At 44.7% G+C, this 19,843-nt stretch overlaps 1 protein-coding gene across 1 annotated transcript in view; it reads right to left on the bottom strand.

Moving 5' to 3' along the window:
* The window catches only part of CLPB (ClpB family mitochondrial disaggregase), a 208,244-nt gene that overhangs the window by 117,581 nt on the left and 70,820 nt on the right, over positions 1-19,843 (bottom strand). Inside the window, exons 7-8 of the mRNA XM_068136325.2 lie at positions 14,674-14,788; positions 2,565-2,642 (exon numbers count right to left, since the gene is read on the bottom strand). Of these exons, the coding sequence (XP_067992426.2) occupies positions 2,565-2,642; positions 14,674-14,788 (193 nt within the window). The remainder of the gene's footprint in view (positions 1-2,564; positions 2,643-14,673; positions 14,789-19,843) is intronic.

Genomic DNA, 19,843 nt, shown 5'->3' with positions numbered 1-19,843 from the left:
TGGAGAAATCTTGTGTTTATGCTTTGTGTGTTTTAACCCTTGTTCACGATAGACCCGCAGAACCGCAAGCGCACTGGGGGAGAATGTTCCGGACCACTCCTTCCACCACCATCAATTGGCTTACTATGTACAAGGCCCCCATCGCCAAGCGCTCCGGAGACTTACAATGGCGGCTGGCGCACTACATTTTACCATCACATGTTTTATCGCATCGCATATGTTCCGATAACACGGAATTATGTCCGTTTTGCGGTGCGACGGAAACCATTTCTCACATTTTTGTTGATTGTCCTCGGTTGGCACCCCTTTTTACAGTTTTATCGCGTGTGGTCCGGGGGCTTGGCCTAATTTTTACGCATTGTGTTTTTATCTTCGGTTTCACCACTTCCCGCCTGTGTAAAGATGAGTGCCTTTTAGCCAACTATTTGTCTTCTGAAGCAAAACTTGCCATATACCTGTCGAGAAAACACAGGATGCAAAATGCCTGTAATTCTGTTGATGATGCTGTTCACCTCTTTAAAGCCTTCGTCACATCGCGTGTAAATCTTGAGTTTCAATCGAATGATTGCACAGTGTTCTCACAACGGTGGTGTGTCAAGGCATCCTTATGTCAACTGGCTGATGGTTCTCTTACAATGAATTTATGATTTATCTTGTCTCCCATTTTAAACTTGTACAGCCATCGCCTTGAATTGTTTTTTGGGTTTTCACTGTGAACAATGTTTTCCTGGCAACAAACGGGGACAAATGTCGAATGTTTCTCTCTCCCTCTCTCTCTCTCCCCCTCTCTCTCTCTCTCTCTCTCTCTCTCCAAATTTGTGGGGGGGTGGGGGGGGGGGGGGGGGTTACAGCTCGACCCGGGGGTAAATGAGTGAACGGATCACCGCTGTAGCCCCAGAAAGCTTGCAACTCCAAAGCGTCATACAGATGGAGCATCTGTAAGATGGAGAACCTACAAGATGGGGCACCTGCAAGATGGATGACCTGCAAGATGGATAACCTGCAACATTGCGTGCCTGCAAGATGGCGTACCTCCAAGATGGAGCACCTCCAAGATGGAGCACCTCCAAGATGGAGCACCTGCCCATTACGATCGGCCTTTTTCCAACACCTCTGGAGTGGCTCACAAGTCCCCAAGTTCATCAAGGAAAACATATCGGAAAAGTGTTATGATGTAATGCGTTCACAAACATTCCTCCAGCAGTGAACATGGTGACGTGTTACATGGTGCATTCAGAAAGGAACACGGTTGGGAAGGACACGGATGCTCTGTCGCTCCCGGCTACTGGTTGTGCGAGGTTTGTCTCCTGGTCTGTCCATTTGGATCGCATTGGGATCACCAATAAAAAAAAAGAAAAAGAAAAAAAAGAAAAAAAAGTCTCTCTCTCTCTCTCTCTCTCTCTCTCTCCCTCTCTCCCTCTCTCTCTCTCTCTCCCCCTCCCTCCCTCTCTCCCCCTCTCTCTCTCCCCTTCTCTCTCTCCCCCCCCCTCTCTTTCCCTTTGTCAATTTTTCACTTAATTTAATCAAACGCTTAATTTGCTCTTGATGTGTTCATAGCTCTTGCGTGAGCATTTCCTTTAAAATTGTTTGTGGTTTCTGTTTGTGTCCTCACCTTTGGTTGGTAAAATTTTTATACTTGCTGATTTCTTTTGAATATCCTTTGTTCTTTTTTGGTGTGTTTATGATCCTTATACAATGTTTCTTTGAACTCGTTGCTTGGTTTAACACTGCTTTGTGGAATGGTTTTATACTTTTATAATAAAAGGATACAAAAGTCTCTCTCTGCCTCTCTCTCTCTCTGCCTCTCTCTCTCTCTCTGCCTCTCTCTCTCTCTCTCTCTCTCTGCCTCTCTCTCTCTCTGCCTCTCTCTCTCTCTCTCTGCCTCTCTCTCTCTCTCTCTGCCCCTCTCTCTCTCTGCCTCTCTCTCTCTCTCTCTCTCTGCCTCTCTCTGCCTCTCTCTCTCTCTCTCTCTGCCTCTCTCTCTCTCTCTGCCTCTCTCTCTCTCTGCCTCTCTCTCTGCCTCTCTCTCTGCCCCTCTCTCTCTCTCTCTCAGCCTCTATCCCTCTCTCTCCCTCTCTCTCTCTCTGCCTCTCTCTCTCTCTGCCCCTCTCTCTCTCTCTCTCTGCCTCTCTCTCTCTGCCTCTCTCTCTGCCTCTCTCTCTGCCTCTCTCTCTCTCTCTCTCTCTGCCCCTCTCTCTCTCTCTCTCGGCCTCTATCTCTCTCTCTGCCCCTCTCTCCCTCTCTCTCCCTCTCTCTCTCTCTCTCTCTGCCCCTCTCTCTCTCTCTCTGCCCCTCTCTCCCTCTCTCTGCCTATCTCTCTCTCTGCCTCTCTCCATCTCATAATGAACCATAATGCAATTCCACCCATAATTAGGTAAAGGCAAATAAATTAACTGAGCAATAAATTAATCAGTAATAAAACCAACCATGTGTTTTCATTTTTAGAGCAAATAAATAAAATTTAGGCCAAAAGAAACACAACATAGTCGGCCGTTAATTTCTGATGCAGTCTCCAACATAAGTGATCAAAGACAATTTTGGTCAAAAGTGAATACAAGACAAACCAATGCCAGATGAGCCGAGGAAGAGGAAAACGAGAGGGTGTTCCTCATCGTACCAGCCATTCTCCTTGCGTCGAATCGCTGTGGTCCGCCAGGCAGGGGTAGAGGAGGAAATGGCAAACAAAAATAAATAAATAAAAACAAACAATAACGAGTCACATCGAAATGGGAAACGTTCAAAAAGAAACATTTATATACGGTGACTGCAGGCCTCAATTTACACAAGCTTGGTATGGATTAAACATTCAGGAAAATGGCATAGGCCGACCAGAAAAATGTGAAAATGTTCAATGTTCTTTGCAAATGAGCCACATGACTGGATGAAATGACGTCAATAGGTATTGACTTCTGCCCATTAGCAACTTATAGGCCTCATAAACAGGGATTTCCATCCTTTCCGCTGGCCATGGTCATGGCTGAATTTCTCAATATTGATCCTCCCAATATTTGTAACGAACCATCTCTCTTGCTCTGTGTTTGGGTGACCCGCATCGTTTCCTAGGTCATCTCGGTGCAGGTTTACACGTCGTTGATACAGAGGTAGTACATACAGGTAGTGTTGTCATTGATACAGAGGTAGTACATACAGGTAGTGGCCAGGGTTGCTCAGCCACCCACCCAATAGCGATATATATATATATTTTTGAATACAAAGTCGAGGCTCGTGTAAGAGCTCACTCATATTACGACACTGAACACATCAGGACAAAAAGAACAGTTGAGAGAGGAGGGAAACAACAACAAAGTTGAAGCCAAGATAGAGGGAGTTTTCGACAAACAGTCAGTGGGTGTGGGACGAATTGGGTGGTAGGACAGGAAGCAAAGGGCGGAATGGGGGGCAGTAGAGGAGGAATGGGGCAGAATGGGGGCAGGAGAGGAGGAATGGGGGGTAGGAGAGGAGGAATGGGGCAGAATGGGGGGCAGTAGAGGAGGAATGGGGCAGAATGGGGGCAGGAGAGGAGGAATGGGGGGTAGGAGAGGAGGAATGGGGCGGAATGGGGGGCAGGAGAGGAGGGAGGGCAGGAGAGATTTTCGTCAGTTCTCTCGCTCTACGAGCATGGCCGACATATCACGACTTCCGATTTGCCACCAAAGGTGAAAGGAGGTTGTTTCCACTCCTGTCTGTTTGTCTGTGAGCAGGATATCTCAAATTTCTTGACAGGTTTAGATGAAGCTCGGTGGACAGGTTGGGTGTGTGACTGGGACGAACCGGCTCGATTTTGGTGGGGATCCAGATCCGGATCCACATGTACGAGACATTTTAAATTTTCTAAGTCATTCTTCATAATTGAATGATTGGGCCAAAAATGATGTACAGGATGATGTTTCAAAACGTTGTGGACGGATTATGACAAAACTAGGTGGATTCGTTGCTCAGGTGGCAAAACCAAGCGATTCGATTTTGGTTCAGGTGCGGATGCAGTTCCAGTCTATCAGTGGGATAGGAAATGGAAAGTGTTCGTTCTGGAGGAGGTATGTGCGCTCTACCACCTTTAGAGGCCATTTTTTCCCCGCAAGCGGGGGTTGGCCTTTTTCGGGAACCGTGGTTGTTGTTGTTTTTCGGTCCCCTTTTTGAAGCAATGTTTTACGGCCGGATGCCCTTCCTGACGCCAACCCTTTTTGCCGCCTTTAACGACAAACAGGGAATTACCAGTGTACTGGTACTCAATTAGCCGACCTCGGAAGGATGACAGGCTGAGTCAACCCCCCTGGCGTTAATTCAGCGATCGACCGGGATTCGAACCCAGGATCCTAGGATCCTAAGCCGGCACCCTAGCCGCTAGCCCAACACCAGGGTCACCAGGCTCTACCGAGTGCTGGAATTGGCTCTGTGTTCCCAGTTACCGATACACAGCATTCCTTGGTCAACATCCCGATAATCTTAGCCTTCGATTCCAAATGCTTCCAACTTGCACACCCTAATGTTTGAGTTCAGTGCAGTTGCACAGCAACACATGGTCACGTGGACAGGTCCGTGATTCGCACATATTAATCTTTGTCATCAACGCACAAACAAAATACAAACCTTTTGGTGCCATTTTGTTTTCAAAGTGAAAATGATAATTACCGACTGGTGGAGAAACGTCATTGAAAATGTCATTTCACAAGTTGACTTGGCTTCAATTTAAATGATAATTTAAAAATGTTCAATCTCCCCACAAACTCACTTACAAATTCCTTTCTCCCATTCTGCTTTCTTTTCTCTCCCTCCTTTTTACTCCATCCCAAAATCACTCGCAAACTCGTGCCTCATCCACCATGGTGCTCATATAATCGCTTCCTTTGTGCCTTTAACCGTCCTCGTCATCGTTAACATCCCAATCCCGCATCCCAATCTTTCTCTCTCTCTGCTCTTGGAATCACTAAATCCAACCCTTTTTGTAACATCCAACCCTGTTTAGGTCGCACAAGATCTGCCAGCAACCCTCTTCTGGTGAAATTGCCAAAATCAAGACTCTCTGCTCACCTTCACTTTCATTCCTCTTTACTCCCGCCTCTGGAACAAACTTCCTCACTCTCCAGATCCACTTTTTTAAATTCCGACTTCTTTCCTGGAAGTCCTAGCAATGTCCATGTGTTTTATACCTCTCCCACCCCTCCCCCCCCCCCCCCTTCCCATGCCTCTTCCCCCCAAGCCCTCTCCCTCCCACAGATCTCCCAATGTCCCTGTTCTCTACTGTTGTACTTGTGTGCTTCCCTCTCTCTCCCCATCTTCTCTCCCACTCCCTTTATTATGTTTTGTGTGTTCGTTTTTATTTTGTGATTAATGTGCTCGCTCCAACACGAGCCTTGATCTTGTATACAAAAAGCAACAAAAAACCCAACAACAACAACAACAACAAAAAAACAACAACAAAAAAACGTGTGGGACCTAAATGACAAACTCCCGAATGCCAAGACCCATCCCAATGTCATTCTCACACTCCGCTTCATCTACACCTTCACCAGGCACCACTGTCCCTGTCTGGTGTCCGTACCCCCCAATTAGACCCCTGCATACAAAGAATCCTGACACGGCATGTCTAGACAATTCTATTCACATGGGCCGTGTCCGCCATTTTGTTTCCATTTGCTGCGAATTGCTCGGTTCCATTCTGTGAGAAAATAAAGAATATGACATGCACAGGCTTTTGGTGGCAAAACATGACAAACACATGAACACCTGTTTCTTGATCGACAAATAAAGTTTAAAAGTCGTATCTCAATTTTCTTCGTTATTCTTTTTATTTTTATAACTATGTATTTCCATCACTCGTTCCTCATGTTCACTGCACATCTATCTTTACCCTGTGCTCGCGAAGCGAAAAGCGGGGTTAAGCATTCAGTTCAGTACGTGTGCCGTGTGGACAACCGTTGGTCCGATTGACACAAAATTTTACCATAGAAGCGCCTCCCACTGTAGAATTTTTTTATTCATAATTATGACGTCATAGGTCATGTGGTACGGACGCCATCTTGGAAAAACGCTACACCTCTATCTCCCAAACCGCTCAATGGGAAAAAAATGAAACATGGCTCATTGTCAAGTACTCACCATGGGGAATAAGATATGTTGATGGTGATGTCATCGGTGCCTTAATTGTGACGTCATAATTCGACAAGTACAACGCTTGATTTGATCAGCATAAATAAAACAAAAATTCCTCTGCAACTGTTAGTCAGATGGACACAAAATTTTCAGAATATGTGCGGCTCCTCCTGTATAATTTTTTAATGATGATTATAACGTCATAGGTCACGTGGTACAGACGTCATCTTGGAAAAAAAATCGAAAAAAGTTGTACCTCTATATCTCCAAAACCGCTCCATGGAAAATAATTGAAACATGGTTCATTGTCAAGTACTCCCCTTGGGGAATAAGATATGTTAATGATGTCATCGCTGACGTGGTGACAAAAATCCAAAAACTGGATCAAAAAAAAAAAGTTCAAAAACAGAAGAGTTGGCTCGCAACAAGTTGACTGCGCAGGGTAAGTATTCTATGAATACCATCTAGTTTTATTTCTCGATTTCCTTCACTCGTTCCTCATGTTCACTGCACATCTATATTTTTATTTCTCTATTTCCTTCACTCGCTCCTCATGTTCACTGCACATCTACCTTTTAATTTCTCTATTTCCTTCACTCGCTCCTCATGTTCACTGCACATCTATATTTTTATTTCTCTATTTCCTTCACTCGCTCCTCATGTTCACTGCACATCTACCTTTTAATTTCTCTATTTCCTTCACTCGTTCCTCATGTTCACTGCACATCTATATTTTTATTTCTCTATTTCCTTCACTCGCTCCTCATGTTCACTGCACATCTACCTTTTAATTTCTCTATTTCCTTCACTCGCTCCTCATGTTCACTGCACATCTATATTTTTATTTCTCTATTTCCTTCACTCGCTCCTCATGTTCACTGCACATCTACCTTTTTATTTCTCTATTTCCTTCACTCGTTCCTCATGTTCACTGCACATCTACCTTTTAATTTCTCTATTTCCTTCACTCGTTCCTCATGTTCACTGCACATCTACCTTTTAATTTCTCTATTTCCTTCACTCGCTCCTCATGTTCACTGCACATCTACCTTTTAATTTCTCTATTTCCTTCACTCGTTCCTCATGTTCACTGCACATCTACCTTTTAATTTCTCTATTTCCTTCACTCGCTCCTCATGTTCACTGCACATCTATATTTTTATTTCTCTATTTCCTTCACTCGCTCCTCATGTTCACTGCACATCTACCTTTTAATTTCTCTATTTCCTTCACTCGCTCCTCATGTTCACTGCACATCTACCTTTTAATTTCTCTATTTCCTTCACTCGCTCCTCATGTTCACTGCACATCTACCTTTTAATTTCTCTATTTCCTTCACTCGCTCCTCATGTTCACTGCACATCTACCTTTTAATTTCTCTATTTCCTTCACTCGTTCTTCATGTTCACTGCACATCTATCTTTTAATTTCTCTATTTCCTTCACTCGTTCATCAGGTTCACTGCACATCTACCTTTTAATTTCTCTATTTCCTTCACTCGCTCCTCATGTTCACTGCACATCTACCTTTTAATTTCTCTATTTCCTTCACTCACTCCTCATGTTCACTACACATCTACCTTTTAATTTCTCTATTTCCTTCACTCGCTCCTCATGTTCACTGCACATCTACCTTTTAATTTCTCTATTTCCTTCACTCGTTCCTCATGTTCACTGCACATTTATCTTTTTTTAATCTGTATTTCCATCACTTTTGGCTTTTTATCTACTTGTTGCATTTACCTGTGCATCTTCATTTCCTTTTCTCTCCCTACCTCTAAATTTACTTTGTGGCCGTAGATTATGTTGCGTTGACAAAATAATTAAGTTACAAAAATTAATCTTATCATCATCTTGGATTCAGGGAAAGTTTGACAAAGTGCATGATCCACATTGTTAATCATATGCACACTGGGCCAACTACTATCGTTAGTTGGTGGATGTTAAAGTTCCAGCGGTGTCCTTTGCAAAGAGTAGGTGAGTTATCACCGGCATCTTGAACAAATTGCAAATTCCTGGTCCGACTAATTATTTCATTCATTTATTATTTTGCAGGTACATCAAGACATACATTGTGCCACTGCAGGATTGCTAAAAAGTGAACCGAATCACTATTGAGTCGACTAATTGCTGAGAAGGCAAAGGCAAACCACCTAGTATCACTTTACCAAACAGCCAAAGACCTGCCTTCACGCAGAGCACTCAATCATTCATTCAATATTTTTTCATTCACAAACTAGTACACTCGTTCCCTACGGGAGTGGCACGAAGGGTCATTCCTCTCTAGGATATATAGATTACAGTAGATCTAAGGTTGGACCTCAAGAACATCGGGGGTGTGTTTATTTACTAAGTTTGTTGTAGAGAGCTCACCAAGTGGTTTACGTATTCAAGCAACCACTCCATTCAAAGCCGTTGGTAAGGAACGGCAGGCTTGGTAAGCGCTAGCTAGCTGCTTGGTAATTGAACACCCTACGTTTCCTCCCTTTCAATTTCGTGTTGAACAGCATCAGCGACTGCTTCTGAAGGCCGCCCAAAAACACTCCACATTAGTGGCAGGAAGAGTCATATTATTAACACTTGTGGGGTATAGTCAGGGCCCTGAGGGATATTTTGGTTCAAATTCTTCCAAAAGCATCAAATTTGGCGCAGATGTTGCCCATGCCATACTCTTTCGATTTTTGACGGGCGCCAAGGGCGGTATGATCCGGGGACCATACCGGTCCATCCAGCCATGTCACCTGACCTATGACGTCATAATTAGGATATGCATCCAATCACATGGCGTTCTATAAGTGGTCAAAGTTCAAAATGAATCGATCGAAAAATGAAGGCAGGGATCCATTTTAAAGGTTTTTATAAAATCCAATATGGCCGCCAAGTCACATGACCTATGACGTCATATTTATGACATGTATACAATCATGTATACATGAACCCGGATCATGATCGCACAAAAATTAAACACAAGGATATGGCATACAGTTCATAAAACATCAAAATCCGTACCTTTGTAATTAGACTGATGAACTGCATATGCCTGAAAATTAGGAAATAGACATGTAAATATTTCCTCTAATTGTCAAAAATAAGGTCAGAGTTCGATTACCCAACCCAGAAACATAAAATGGTGAACCTCGCGTAAATCTTGACAAAAAACTCAAAAACTGACATGTTTGACTCAAAAATGACCTTTAGGATGACCTTGAGGGTTGACCTTGACCTCAAATCATCAAAATAACATCATAATTGGATTCCCCGACCTCGAAAACCCCTGAAAAGTGGTATCATACATGATTCCAACCCTTTTGGTTATTTATCTGATTTTCCTCTAATCCGGGTGGCGGCCATTTAGTATTTCGCCAATATGGGGGCCCTGGGGGGGGGGGGGCCGTCTTGGCACCCGTCAAAAATCGAAAGAGTATGGCATGGGCAACATCTGGGCCAAATTTGGTGCTTTTGGAAGAATTTGAACCAAACGGCCCCAAAATATCCCTAAGGGCCCTGACTAGTATATAGATTACAGTAGATCTTCACTCAGTTCCGTAGGTAAAATTTGCCTCACGGATGTCAGGATTCCTCCAAATTTCTTTCGGTTTCGTGTTAAACAGCATGAACGACTGTTTAAAAAGGTAATCGCATGTGATTGTGGTTTATAATATTTTTTACTTCTGGTTGGGGCCGTTGCTCCCACGAAAACGGCGCAATAAGCTATTTATAAATGTTAACACGGCATTTATTCAAGGAAGAAAACTCCCTTGGGGATGTGGGGCATTCGTATTAATTTTGTTTTGTAAAAGCATTAATATTATGCTTTTGTTATTCGAAGCGTCCATGGAAAACGCCACGATAAGGCTATTTGAGCACAGATATACACCTCAACACACATCCCCATCGGTGGGAAAAACCCCCTTGGGGAGAGGGGAAATGAATGCGCTACAACCTTCATTGGGTGATCCTTAGTCCTTCTGGTAAGTTTGGTTGAGATTGGATAAGTAACGACCAAATGTATTGTGGTAAAAAAGCATCAGACAGACATGAAATTGCATATTTTAGTATGACTAGCACACCCACTCACTACGGGAGCGGCAGGAAGGGTCAGTTCTCTTTGGGGTATATAGATTACAGTCTCTCTATGATTGGGTCTCAAGAACATTGGGTGTGTGTTCATTTACCAAGTTTCTTGTGGAGAGATCGCCAAGTGGTTTAAGCATTCGAGCAAGTACTCCATTCAAAACCGTTAAGGAACGGTTGGCTTGGCAAGCACTAGCTAGCTGCTTGGTAAATGAGCACAACCTGGGCTTCCTCCCTTTCAAATCCAACTGAAAGCAAACTCAGATAAGTCCCCAAGCCCGCAACAAGTGTGCGTACACTCCCAGGATATCTAGAAAACCCAGGAAGTATCTGGCCAACGTCAACGGTGAACCCTCAAACCTGTCTCCTTCTTTAAAGACCTGGTGGCACCTTACAAGTCATTCCTTCCTCCCCCTCCATCTGTCTGCTCTCCCTCCATCCCTTCCATCTCTTAAAGTGGCACAACAGCAGACTTTGCTCTTCAGAAGGCCAAATGCCTCAATTCTGTATTTGCCTCAAAACAATGTGTACCCAACCCCTCATTGCCTACACCTATCCCACCGTCTCATACACAACTGCTCCTGGATACTGTCTTTCTGACTCGTCAAGGTGGAGAGGTTTCTGGGGAAACCTCGACTCCGATCTGCGACAAGTACAGACAGCATGAGTGCATGTGTCCTAAAAGCCTGCTCTGCTGCTCTTGCACATCCGCATCCTCATGCTCTTTCTGTTTTATTCACTCGATCATTCTCTCTGGGTCAATTTCCATTTGCGTGGATGTTAGCCAACATCAGTGCAATACACAAACATGGTGCACAAATGGATAATCAACTGCAGACCTTTTAGCCTGTCGCAGGCAAATGCAATCGTAAGTAAGGTCATGGAATGTATCGTTGCAGGTGACATAGAATCCTTCCTTTTCTCCAAAGGTCTGATGTCAAATCATCAGTTTGATTTCAGACCCGGTCACTCCATCTTGGACATGCTGCTTGTACTCTCCCAAAATGGATAGAGGTGCTCAATGTCAGACGTGAGATCAAGGCCGTCTGCTTAGACACATCTTGGGCTTGTCTGGCATCCCGCCTTGCTCAGCAAACTCTCTGCCTATGGCATAAAAGGCCAACACTTGGATTACTCATTTCTTCTACTTTCGTTGGCTCGTAACCAATGTGTCGTCCTCAATGGAATCCTTTCATCGACTCTCCATGTCAAGGCTGGAGTGCCATAAGGCAGTGTTCTCGGCCCAGTCATTTTCCTAATCTTCATCAATGATCTCTCAGACTCTCTGGAAAATCCCTTTATCCATTTTCTCACTCAACGCTCTTCCGTGACAACCCTCATCCTTCGGATGGACAGGAAGCAGCATCTTCCCTCTCTTCAGACCTTGATAAAATAACAAGCCTGGAATGTCTTTTTGGAATTTGAAATACACTTGGAATATGTCTTTTTGTGCTGCCAAATCTCACGCTCTCGATCTCTCTGAAAGGATCGTCTGGCAAACCCTCCCATCTACGTCATTAACAATCCTCTTGAGGAAGTTCAATCATTCAAAGTCGTAGGTCACACGATCAATCATGATCTTTCTTGGGCAAACCATATTTAAAAGTTGGCCTCCAAAGCCAGTCGCCGACTAGACATCCTCCGTCGTACAAAGTCCTTCCTTGGCACACCTGAACTCGTATATCCACCCACAAGGCCTTCGTCCAGCTTGGAATACTGCTTTCCCCTTTGGGCTGGAGCCCCTGCATCACATCTTGCCTTTCTTTATGCAGTGGAAAGCAAGGCCCTCAAAATCATTGGGATCTACCATGACGAAGCTGCATGTCTTGGCCTGTTAGTTTCACATCATAGACAGGTTGGTGACCTCTGTATTCTATCACCTACTTTTCGGTCTTGCACCCTCTGCCCTCTCTTGGCTCTGTCCCTCTTTGGTTTCTGCAGGGCGCACATCGTCTGCAATTCACCTTCTTATTTATTAACTTCCCAAAATCCTGGTTTATTCATTTCTACCCATTTGTTGCTCTTCTCTCTCACCTGTGGATCCAACTTACCCAGTCTGTTCAGTCCCATTATTCTGTTCAGGCCTTCAACATAGCTGTTCACCCTGACCTCAGGACATCGCCAATCCATCCTCACCTCTTGTACCCCAAATGACCCCTTATTATCTCTTCTACCCCAAATGACCCCTTATTATCTCTGCTACCCCAAATGACCCCTTATTATCTCTTCTACCCCAAATGACCCCTTATTATCTCTTCTACCCCAAATGACCCCTTATTATCCCTTCTACCCCAAATGACCCCTTATTATCTCTTCTACCCCAAATGACCCCTTATTATCTCTTCTACCCCAAATGACCCCTTATTATCTCTTCTACCCCAAATGACCCCTTATTATCTCTTCTACCCCAAATGACCCCTTATTATCTCTTCTACCCCAAATGACCCCTTATTATCTCTTCTACCCCAAATGACCCCTTATTATCTCTTCTACCCCAAATGACCCCTTATTATCTCTTCTACCCCAAATGACTCCTTATTATCTCTTCTACCCCAAATGACCCCTTATTATCTCTTCTACCCCAAATGACCCCTTATTATCTCTTCTACCCCAAATGACCCCTTATTATCTCTTCGACCCCAAATGACCCCTTATTATCTCTTCTACCCCAAATGACCCCTTATTATCTCTTCTACCCCAAATGACCCCTTATTATCTCTTCTACCCCAAATGACCCCTTATTATCTCTTCTACCCCAAATGACCCCTTATTATCTCTTCTACCCCAAATGACCCCTTATTATCTCTTCGACCCCAAATGACCCCTTATTATCTCTTCGACCCCAAATGACCCCTTATTATCTCTTCTACCCCAAATGACCCCTTATTATCTCTTCTACCCCAAATGACCCCTTATTATCTCTTCTACCCCAAATGACCCCTTATTATCTCTTCTACCCCAAATGACCCCTTATTATCTCTTCTACCCCAAATGACGCCTTATTATCTCTTCTACCCCAAATGACCCCTTATTATCTCTTCTACCCCAAATGACCTCATTTCCAAGCACTCCCTTTTTCCAAGTTATTGTGACCCCCCCCCCCCCCCCCCCCTCACCTCTTTTCAGTTGGTAGTTGTTAGATCGTTTGTTCCTTTTCGATTTCATTCCCGTTTTCCCCTTCCTCTTGCTTTGTTTCAGCTTGTTCATCCCGATGTGTCCTTCTCCCTCTCCCTTTGATCTCACTCCCACTTCTACTCAGCAATTGGGGATTCTCCTTTTCGATTTTGTTTCCTCCCATTCTGCTCTAGCTCTTCCACAAGCCTCGATCATGTAAACAACAAAAAGGAATACCGTTTGACGCTTTTCCCGTCCGTTGGTATAAAATCAGGCCAATATACAGAGAATGTGAAGACTACATTGAATTGTTAGGGAAAGGAACCGAACCCCATCCTGAACGGCACCATTCATATGCTCTGCCTGGATTCCATTTTTTTAACTGCTTCAATATCTTCATATAATCAACGTGTAAAACTCATGGAGGAACTTGTGCATAAAAACAATGTCTCACATGCAGAATAAGGCCATGATGAGACATCATGAGATCATCGCATTATCGAAAAGGACATGATCAGAAAAAACACAAATCAACACAGCCTATGGGATTTGAGGATGGACACCTTAACTTCACCCAGCTTCACCCAGGTTAACCTAGCTTCACCTACCATCACCCAGCATCACCTACAATCACCCAGCTTCATCTTCACCAAGCTTCACCACCTACCATCACCCAGCTTCACCCAGCATCACCCAACTTTACCCAGCTTCACCCAGCTTCACACAGCTTCACCACCCATCACCCAGCTTCACCGACCATCACCCAGCTTCACCGACCATCACCCAGTATCACCCAGTATCACCCAGTATCACCCAGTATCACCCAGTATCACAAGACTTGCTCAGACAGGGAGACTCAACCACTCAAATGCAAATACAGGGTGATTGTTTATTTATTCGAGAACCCGGAATAATTCCCATACACGACACAATACATCTGTAAGGAACCAAAAATTTTGCGTAAGTGTCGCCAAATGTTCCAGAAAGACGCAACATGACCCAAGAGGTATTAGGTATCATGTGATTTATCACATGACCCGGCAGTGACATTTAACGGTTTTCACTCGGTCACCGCATGGCACTCACTGTAGAAGAACGCGTGTGTTTCTCGTCGAACATTACATCAAGAATGCATTCTTTAGGAAAAGTCAGATTGCATTTAAAAGTTGTTTTGGTGCTCGTACGAAACCTTTGGAATCAGTGATATGGAAACTGGTGAAGCAGTTCAGAGAAACAGGCTGTTCCTCACAACTGATATCGTTTTAGTGTATGGGATTTATTTAGCGTTCTCAAATGGAAAAAAGAAAAAAAAGAAAAAAATCAACCTGCACCTGTTGAAGACAAACATACACATTACAGCTAAAGTTGAGAAAAGAGTTGCGACGTGTGTGTTTACTTGCGGCAACAATGGTGATGGCACTTTGCTGGCCCACAATCTGCTGCTTCAAGCGTTGCTCCAAAGGGAATAGACGCCGTTCCTCTGCTGCACGCCGCCGCTCCGCTTCACGGTACTGTTTCACAACACAAATTAAAAAGCACATTTAACTTTCCTGATCACTGTCAGAAGTAGTAATAAATCATTCACAAGTGGAATTTCCTTCCCAAGTTGTGGCTACTTGCACCAGGCAGGAAACCCATGAAGATGTGCAGTTTTTACAGTGAAATCTCCTTGTTTTACAGCGATCTAAGGTTCGTGGTGGAATTTGTACAGAATCACATGCCAGAAAAGACCTTGCAAGATGTCAGTGCACGTTTTTGGTATACCAAATCTAGGCCAACCCCACTTGGTGGTGTAATGGTTACAAGTGCCCTCTCTGAGTCTGGGAGGTCGGTCGTTCAAACCCCATTCCCAAATCATAAAGAGTTTTAAAATGGTACATGATGCTTCCTTGCTCCACACAGCATTTGAAAGGATACAGGATGGACAAACAATGCCGGGAAGGCAAAGGCAAACCACCCAGTTATACCCTTGCCAAGACACTGCTTTGGCAGCAACCACACTGATGACGATGACGACGACAACGACAACCACAACCATCACCACTGAGGCTCAAGAAAAGGTGAGGACACCAAGAGTAAATTGCAATGTACTGGCAGTGAGGCCAGGGTTAGATGAAACAAACAAGGGAATGAACAAATAGGAAAACAGAGAGAGAGATGGGAAGAATTCAGAAAAGCATGTGGAAAAGGAGGAGTATTCATTATTGTGGGTTAGAATTTGCCAGGGATAGAACGGGTCCACAAAAAAGGGAAATGGAAGAATAGATGAGGATTTCCTAGATCTAGTCCAGGATTGCTTTTTAAACAAGTTTGGAGATAAACCCACGAGGGGGAAGGCAGCGGTAAACCCCCTTTTAAGTAAGGGCCACAATATGGTGGAGGTACGAGAGCATTTCGCAGCAAGTGACCAGAACAGTGGGCGCAAGGATTAAAGAGTTAAAGTTTGGGATAATAGAGTAAGGCCATTAGATATATAGCAAACGAGTAGTAAAGTAAGGCTATTAGATTCAGGAAGGCAAACTTTGGAAGTACGAGAAGATTTTGGTGTGATAGGTTGAGGGAAACAACAGAGCAATCAGCATTAGAGAAACTAGGGCATGCCCGTACAAAATTATATCCCCCCCCTCTATTTACATGAAATGGTTTGGTCCATTCGCAAAGCCAAAGCGAACGGCTTGCGAGTACGGTGACAATCCCCCCCCCCCTCTATTTACATGAAATGGTTTGGTCCAAAGCGAACGGCTTGCGAGTACGGTGACAATCCCCCCCCTCTATTTACATGAAATGGTTTGGTCCAAAGCGAACGGCTTGCGAGTACGGTGACAATCCCCCCCTCTATTTACATGAAATGGTTTGGTCCAAAGCGAACGGCTTGCGAGTACGGTGACAATCCCCCCCCCCCTCTATTTACATGCAATGGTTTGGTCCAAAGCGAACTGCTTGCGGAGTTTGGTAAAGAAATCGCCATAGCTCGGTAACTACTTGTCCGATTAATATGAAACCTTGAAAAGGCACATCCTCGGGTCCCCAGCAATATACCTGGCAAGTTTCAAGTATATCGGACCGGTAGTTGTCGAGAAACAGCGGTCGCATACACACACACACACACACACACATACACACACACACAGAGATTACTGGAATTATAGATAGATGGGAAACCTTCAAGGAGCAACTGAACAGTGAGAGTGAGAGTTGGAGTAAGAGAGACGGAGAGAGAGAGGGTGGGGGAGGGAGGGGAGCAAAAGTTAGCAAAGGGAAAAATATGCTGGGTTTTATGGAAAAAAAAAAAAAAAACACACAGACACACAGACAACAGACGCGTGCACACACACACACACACACACACACACACACACACACACACACACACACACACACACACACACACAGACAACAGACGCGCACGCACACACACACACACACACAGCTTTTACTGTGAATTGGGGACACAAAAGCAGAATGTGTCAACTCCACCTGAAAGAGAAAACCGAGAAACATTCTGGAAAGGAATTTTTGAAGATTGAAAAGAACATAAGGAAGCAGAATGGATCCCAAACTTGGAAAAGAAGAAGCAACATTTCAAAGAAATGCCCCCATTGATATTATTGATGAAGAGAAAAATTAGAAAACAACTTTAAAAAATACCGAACTTCAAAAGCCCAGGCCCAAATGGAATTCCAAATTTCTGGCTAAAACAACTTGATGCTCTTCACAATCACTATGCCAGGACATTTAACAAACTGATCCAAGAGGAAAAGGCAGTGGATGAGTGGCTCGTAGAAGGGAACATCTTTCTCAACCCAACATCAGAGGAAATCCAACTCCCCCACAAATACCGGCCGATAACAAGTCTACCAACATACAAACATACAAACTGCCGACAGGAATCATCACAGAAATGATGTACCACCATCAAACACAGCAAGGAGGTTTAGGGACAGAACAAAAGGGAAGTAAGAGAGGGTTTTATGGAACAATTGACCACCTACTACTGAACAAGGCTATACTTGAAAATTGCAAAATGCGAAGAACTAAATTGTCCACCACCTGGATAGACGATAAGAAAGCCTTTGTCAGTGTTCCACATTCATGGATGCTAAAATGCATGCAAGTATACAAAATCAATACCCACACACGAAAAAGAGCAATCAGAGATTGCAAACACTCGCCAGGATGTATTTTCAGTGGTTTTTAAGGCTTTTGTGTTAAAACAAACTAGAGAAATACCCGTGCTACGCACGGGTGGGAGGCCAGAAGCAAACAGGCAATGCAGATACGGTGAATGCTGAAGCATGAAACCAATAAATTCCACATTCCTGCAGCACCTTCAGTCGCACGTCAGACATGGACAGCAAGTTCGTGAAGGACTTCCATGAAAAACGTACCTGTTCGCAAACAAACGGGTACGTTCACGTAGAGAAACATCGATCGTGGGTCCGTGGCGAATCTGCATATGGCGATGGCAAAATATCAGAAATTGAAGGCTTTTTTATTTTAAGTGATTCATACAAACATCCGTTGAATCATATCACACGCAAATCATCAAAATCTCAACAGTATCTTTAGAATTTCAATAAAAGCCACATCACTGTTCATATCGGTAAATATTATTCCATCGTGTTTCAAATTGTGATCGATACACTATGATCGTGATCATGAATCGTGATCGATAATCGTGTTCACAATCGCTATGTCGTATGTACTCCCGATACGTGTACCAAATTCCCGAAACGTGTAACTGTACCAAATCAACAGTTAAAAGGATTTTGAGCCGATAGGTGTGATGGCCTTGGCAAGATCGAAGGAGACAGCGATCTGTTAGATCTGATCCTCCTTCATGCCGAAGTGCAGATCCTCCTTCATGCCACATCCGATCGATGTCATCGGTGCAGCCGTTTGTGCGGCACACGGTGCAGCGATCGGTGCAAACGTGGACTCCCACACTGCCACATCCTGCTGATACTTGCTCCCGCACAAACGGCTGCACCGATCAAGATTTAACGGATGTTTATATAAATCGTTTAAAAGAAAAACAAGCGTTACACCTTGGTCCCCCGTCGTTGAAGTGATGTGAGTTGACAAAGTGGAAGATGCAAGGCGGCCATCTTGGATTTTGACGTGGCGACCAAATTTTCAATAGCGTTCTTCCTTATGCCTGGATACACCCACACACCAGATTAGAAGTTGGTACTTCGCTTATTTTTCAAGATATTCCGCTCACAAGGTTCAGACATACATGGCGGCGGCCATCTTGGATTTTGACGTGGCGACCCAATTTTCAATAGCGATCTCCCTTATGCGTAGATACACCCACACACCAGATTAGAAGTTGGTACTTCACTTATTTTTCAAAATATTCCGCTCACAAGGTTCAGACATACATGGCGGCGGCCATCTTTGATTTTGACGGGGCGACCCAATTTCCAAAAGGTTTCTTCCTTATGCCTAGATACACGCACACACCAGTTTAGAAGTTGGTACTTCGCTTATTTTTCAAGATATTCCGCTCACAAGGTTCAGACATACATGGCGGCGGCCATCTGGGATTTTGACGTGGCGACCCAATTTTCAATAGGTTTCTTCCTTATGCCTAGATACACCCACACACGAGATTATAAGTTGGTACTTCGCTTATTTTTCAAGATATTCCGTGTAGTGAAATCGTATTCGTACTGAACCCGGGGTGATGCTCGCTGCTCGTTGACACCGCGAGGGGCGCAGCTATAAGACCCGCTGCTGCATTCTCCCCCCACAACACTTAATTCCATTTTAAATCTACCGACATGGCGGGCAACAAGACGCTGGGGGTTGCAACATTCTGTGCCGACCCGCAAGCCCCGGATGGTGGATTGCAACTGAAGCACTGGCTCAGAACGTTGGAGCATCATTTCGCGGAGCCTGAGACCGAGCCGACGGCTGCAGCGAAGCTAGCAACACTTCATTCAAAAATCGACTACAAGGTGTACAATTCCATCGCACAATTCGCGACGTACGACCTCTCGGTCGCGGAGCTCAAACAGTTGTACATAAAGGAAAAGAGCCCGGTGTATGCTCGGTATTTGCTAACGCGACATCAGCAACCCAACGAGCCGATGGACCACTACGCTCAGGAGCTCCGGCAGCTCTTGCTGGACAGCACCAGGGAGCCACGGACTCACGCGCAGTCTCAGGATGATCTTCTTTTCGACGCCTATATTGCTGGGGTCTCCTCCCAGGAACTAAGGCTCAAGCTCCTGGAGAAGACCGACCTGACCTTCGCTACGGCACTCGAGCAAGGAAAGGTATACACCGAAGCGCGGTTGCAATCGAACACCTATGATCGCACGCGCCTCTTGGCGGGAACTACGCTACACGCACGGCCGGAGAGTGCTACCGCCGAGGACGCGGACCTGCTCGCGGAACTCCGGGATGCTCCGGAGGAAGACCCAGTCCTGACGGCTGCCGCTACGGCCAGACCCAAGGCCTTACGCGGGGCCACCTGCTATTTCTGTGGGGGACCACGTCATCCCCGGCCCGTGTGTCCGGCTCGGGATCCACTGCTGCTGGCATAGGATCCACCCGCG

The sequence above is a fragment of the Myxine glutinosa genome, chromosome 14 (genome assembly GCF_964187855.1).
Source record: "Myxine glutinosa chromosome 14, kmMyxGlut1.1, whole genome shotgun sequence".
Taxonomy (NCBI): Eukaryota; Metazoa; Chordata; class Myxini; order Myxiniformes; family Myxinidae; genus Myxine; species Myxine glutinosa.
This window is presented reverse-complemented; position numbering and strand designations above follow the sequence as displayed.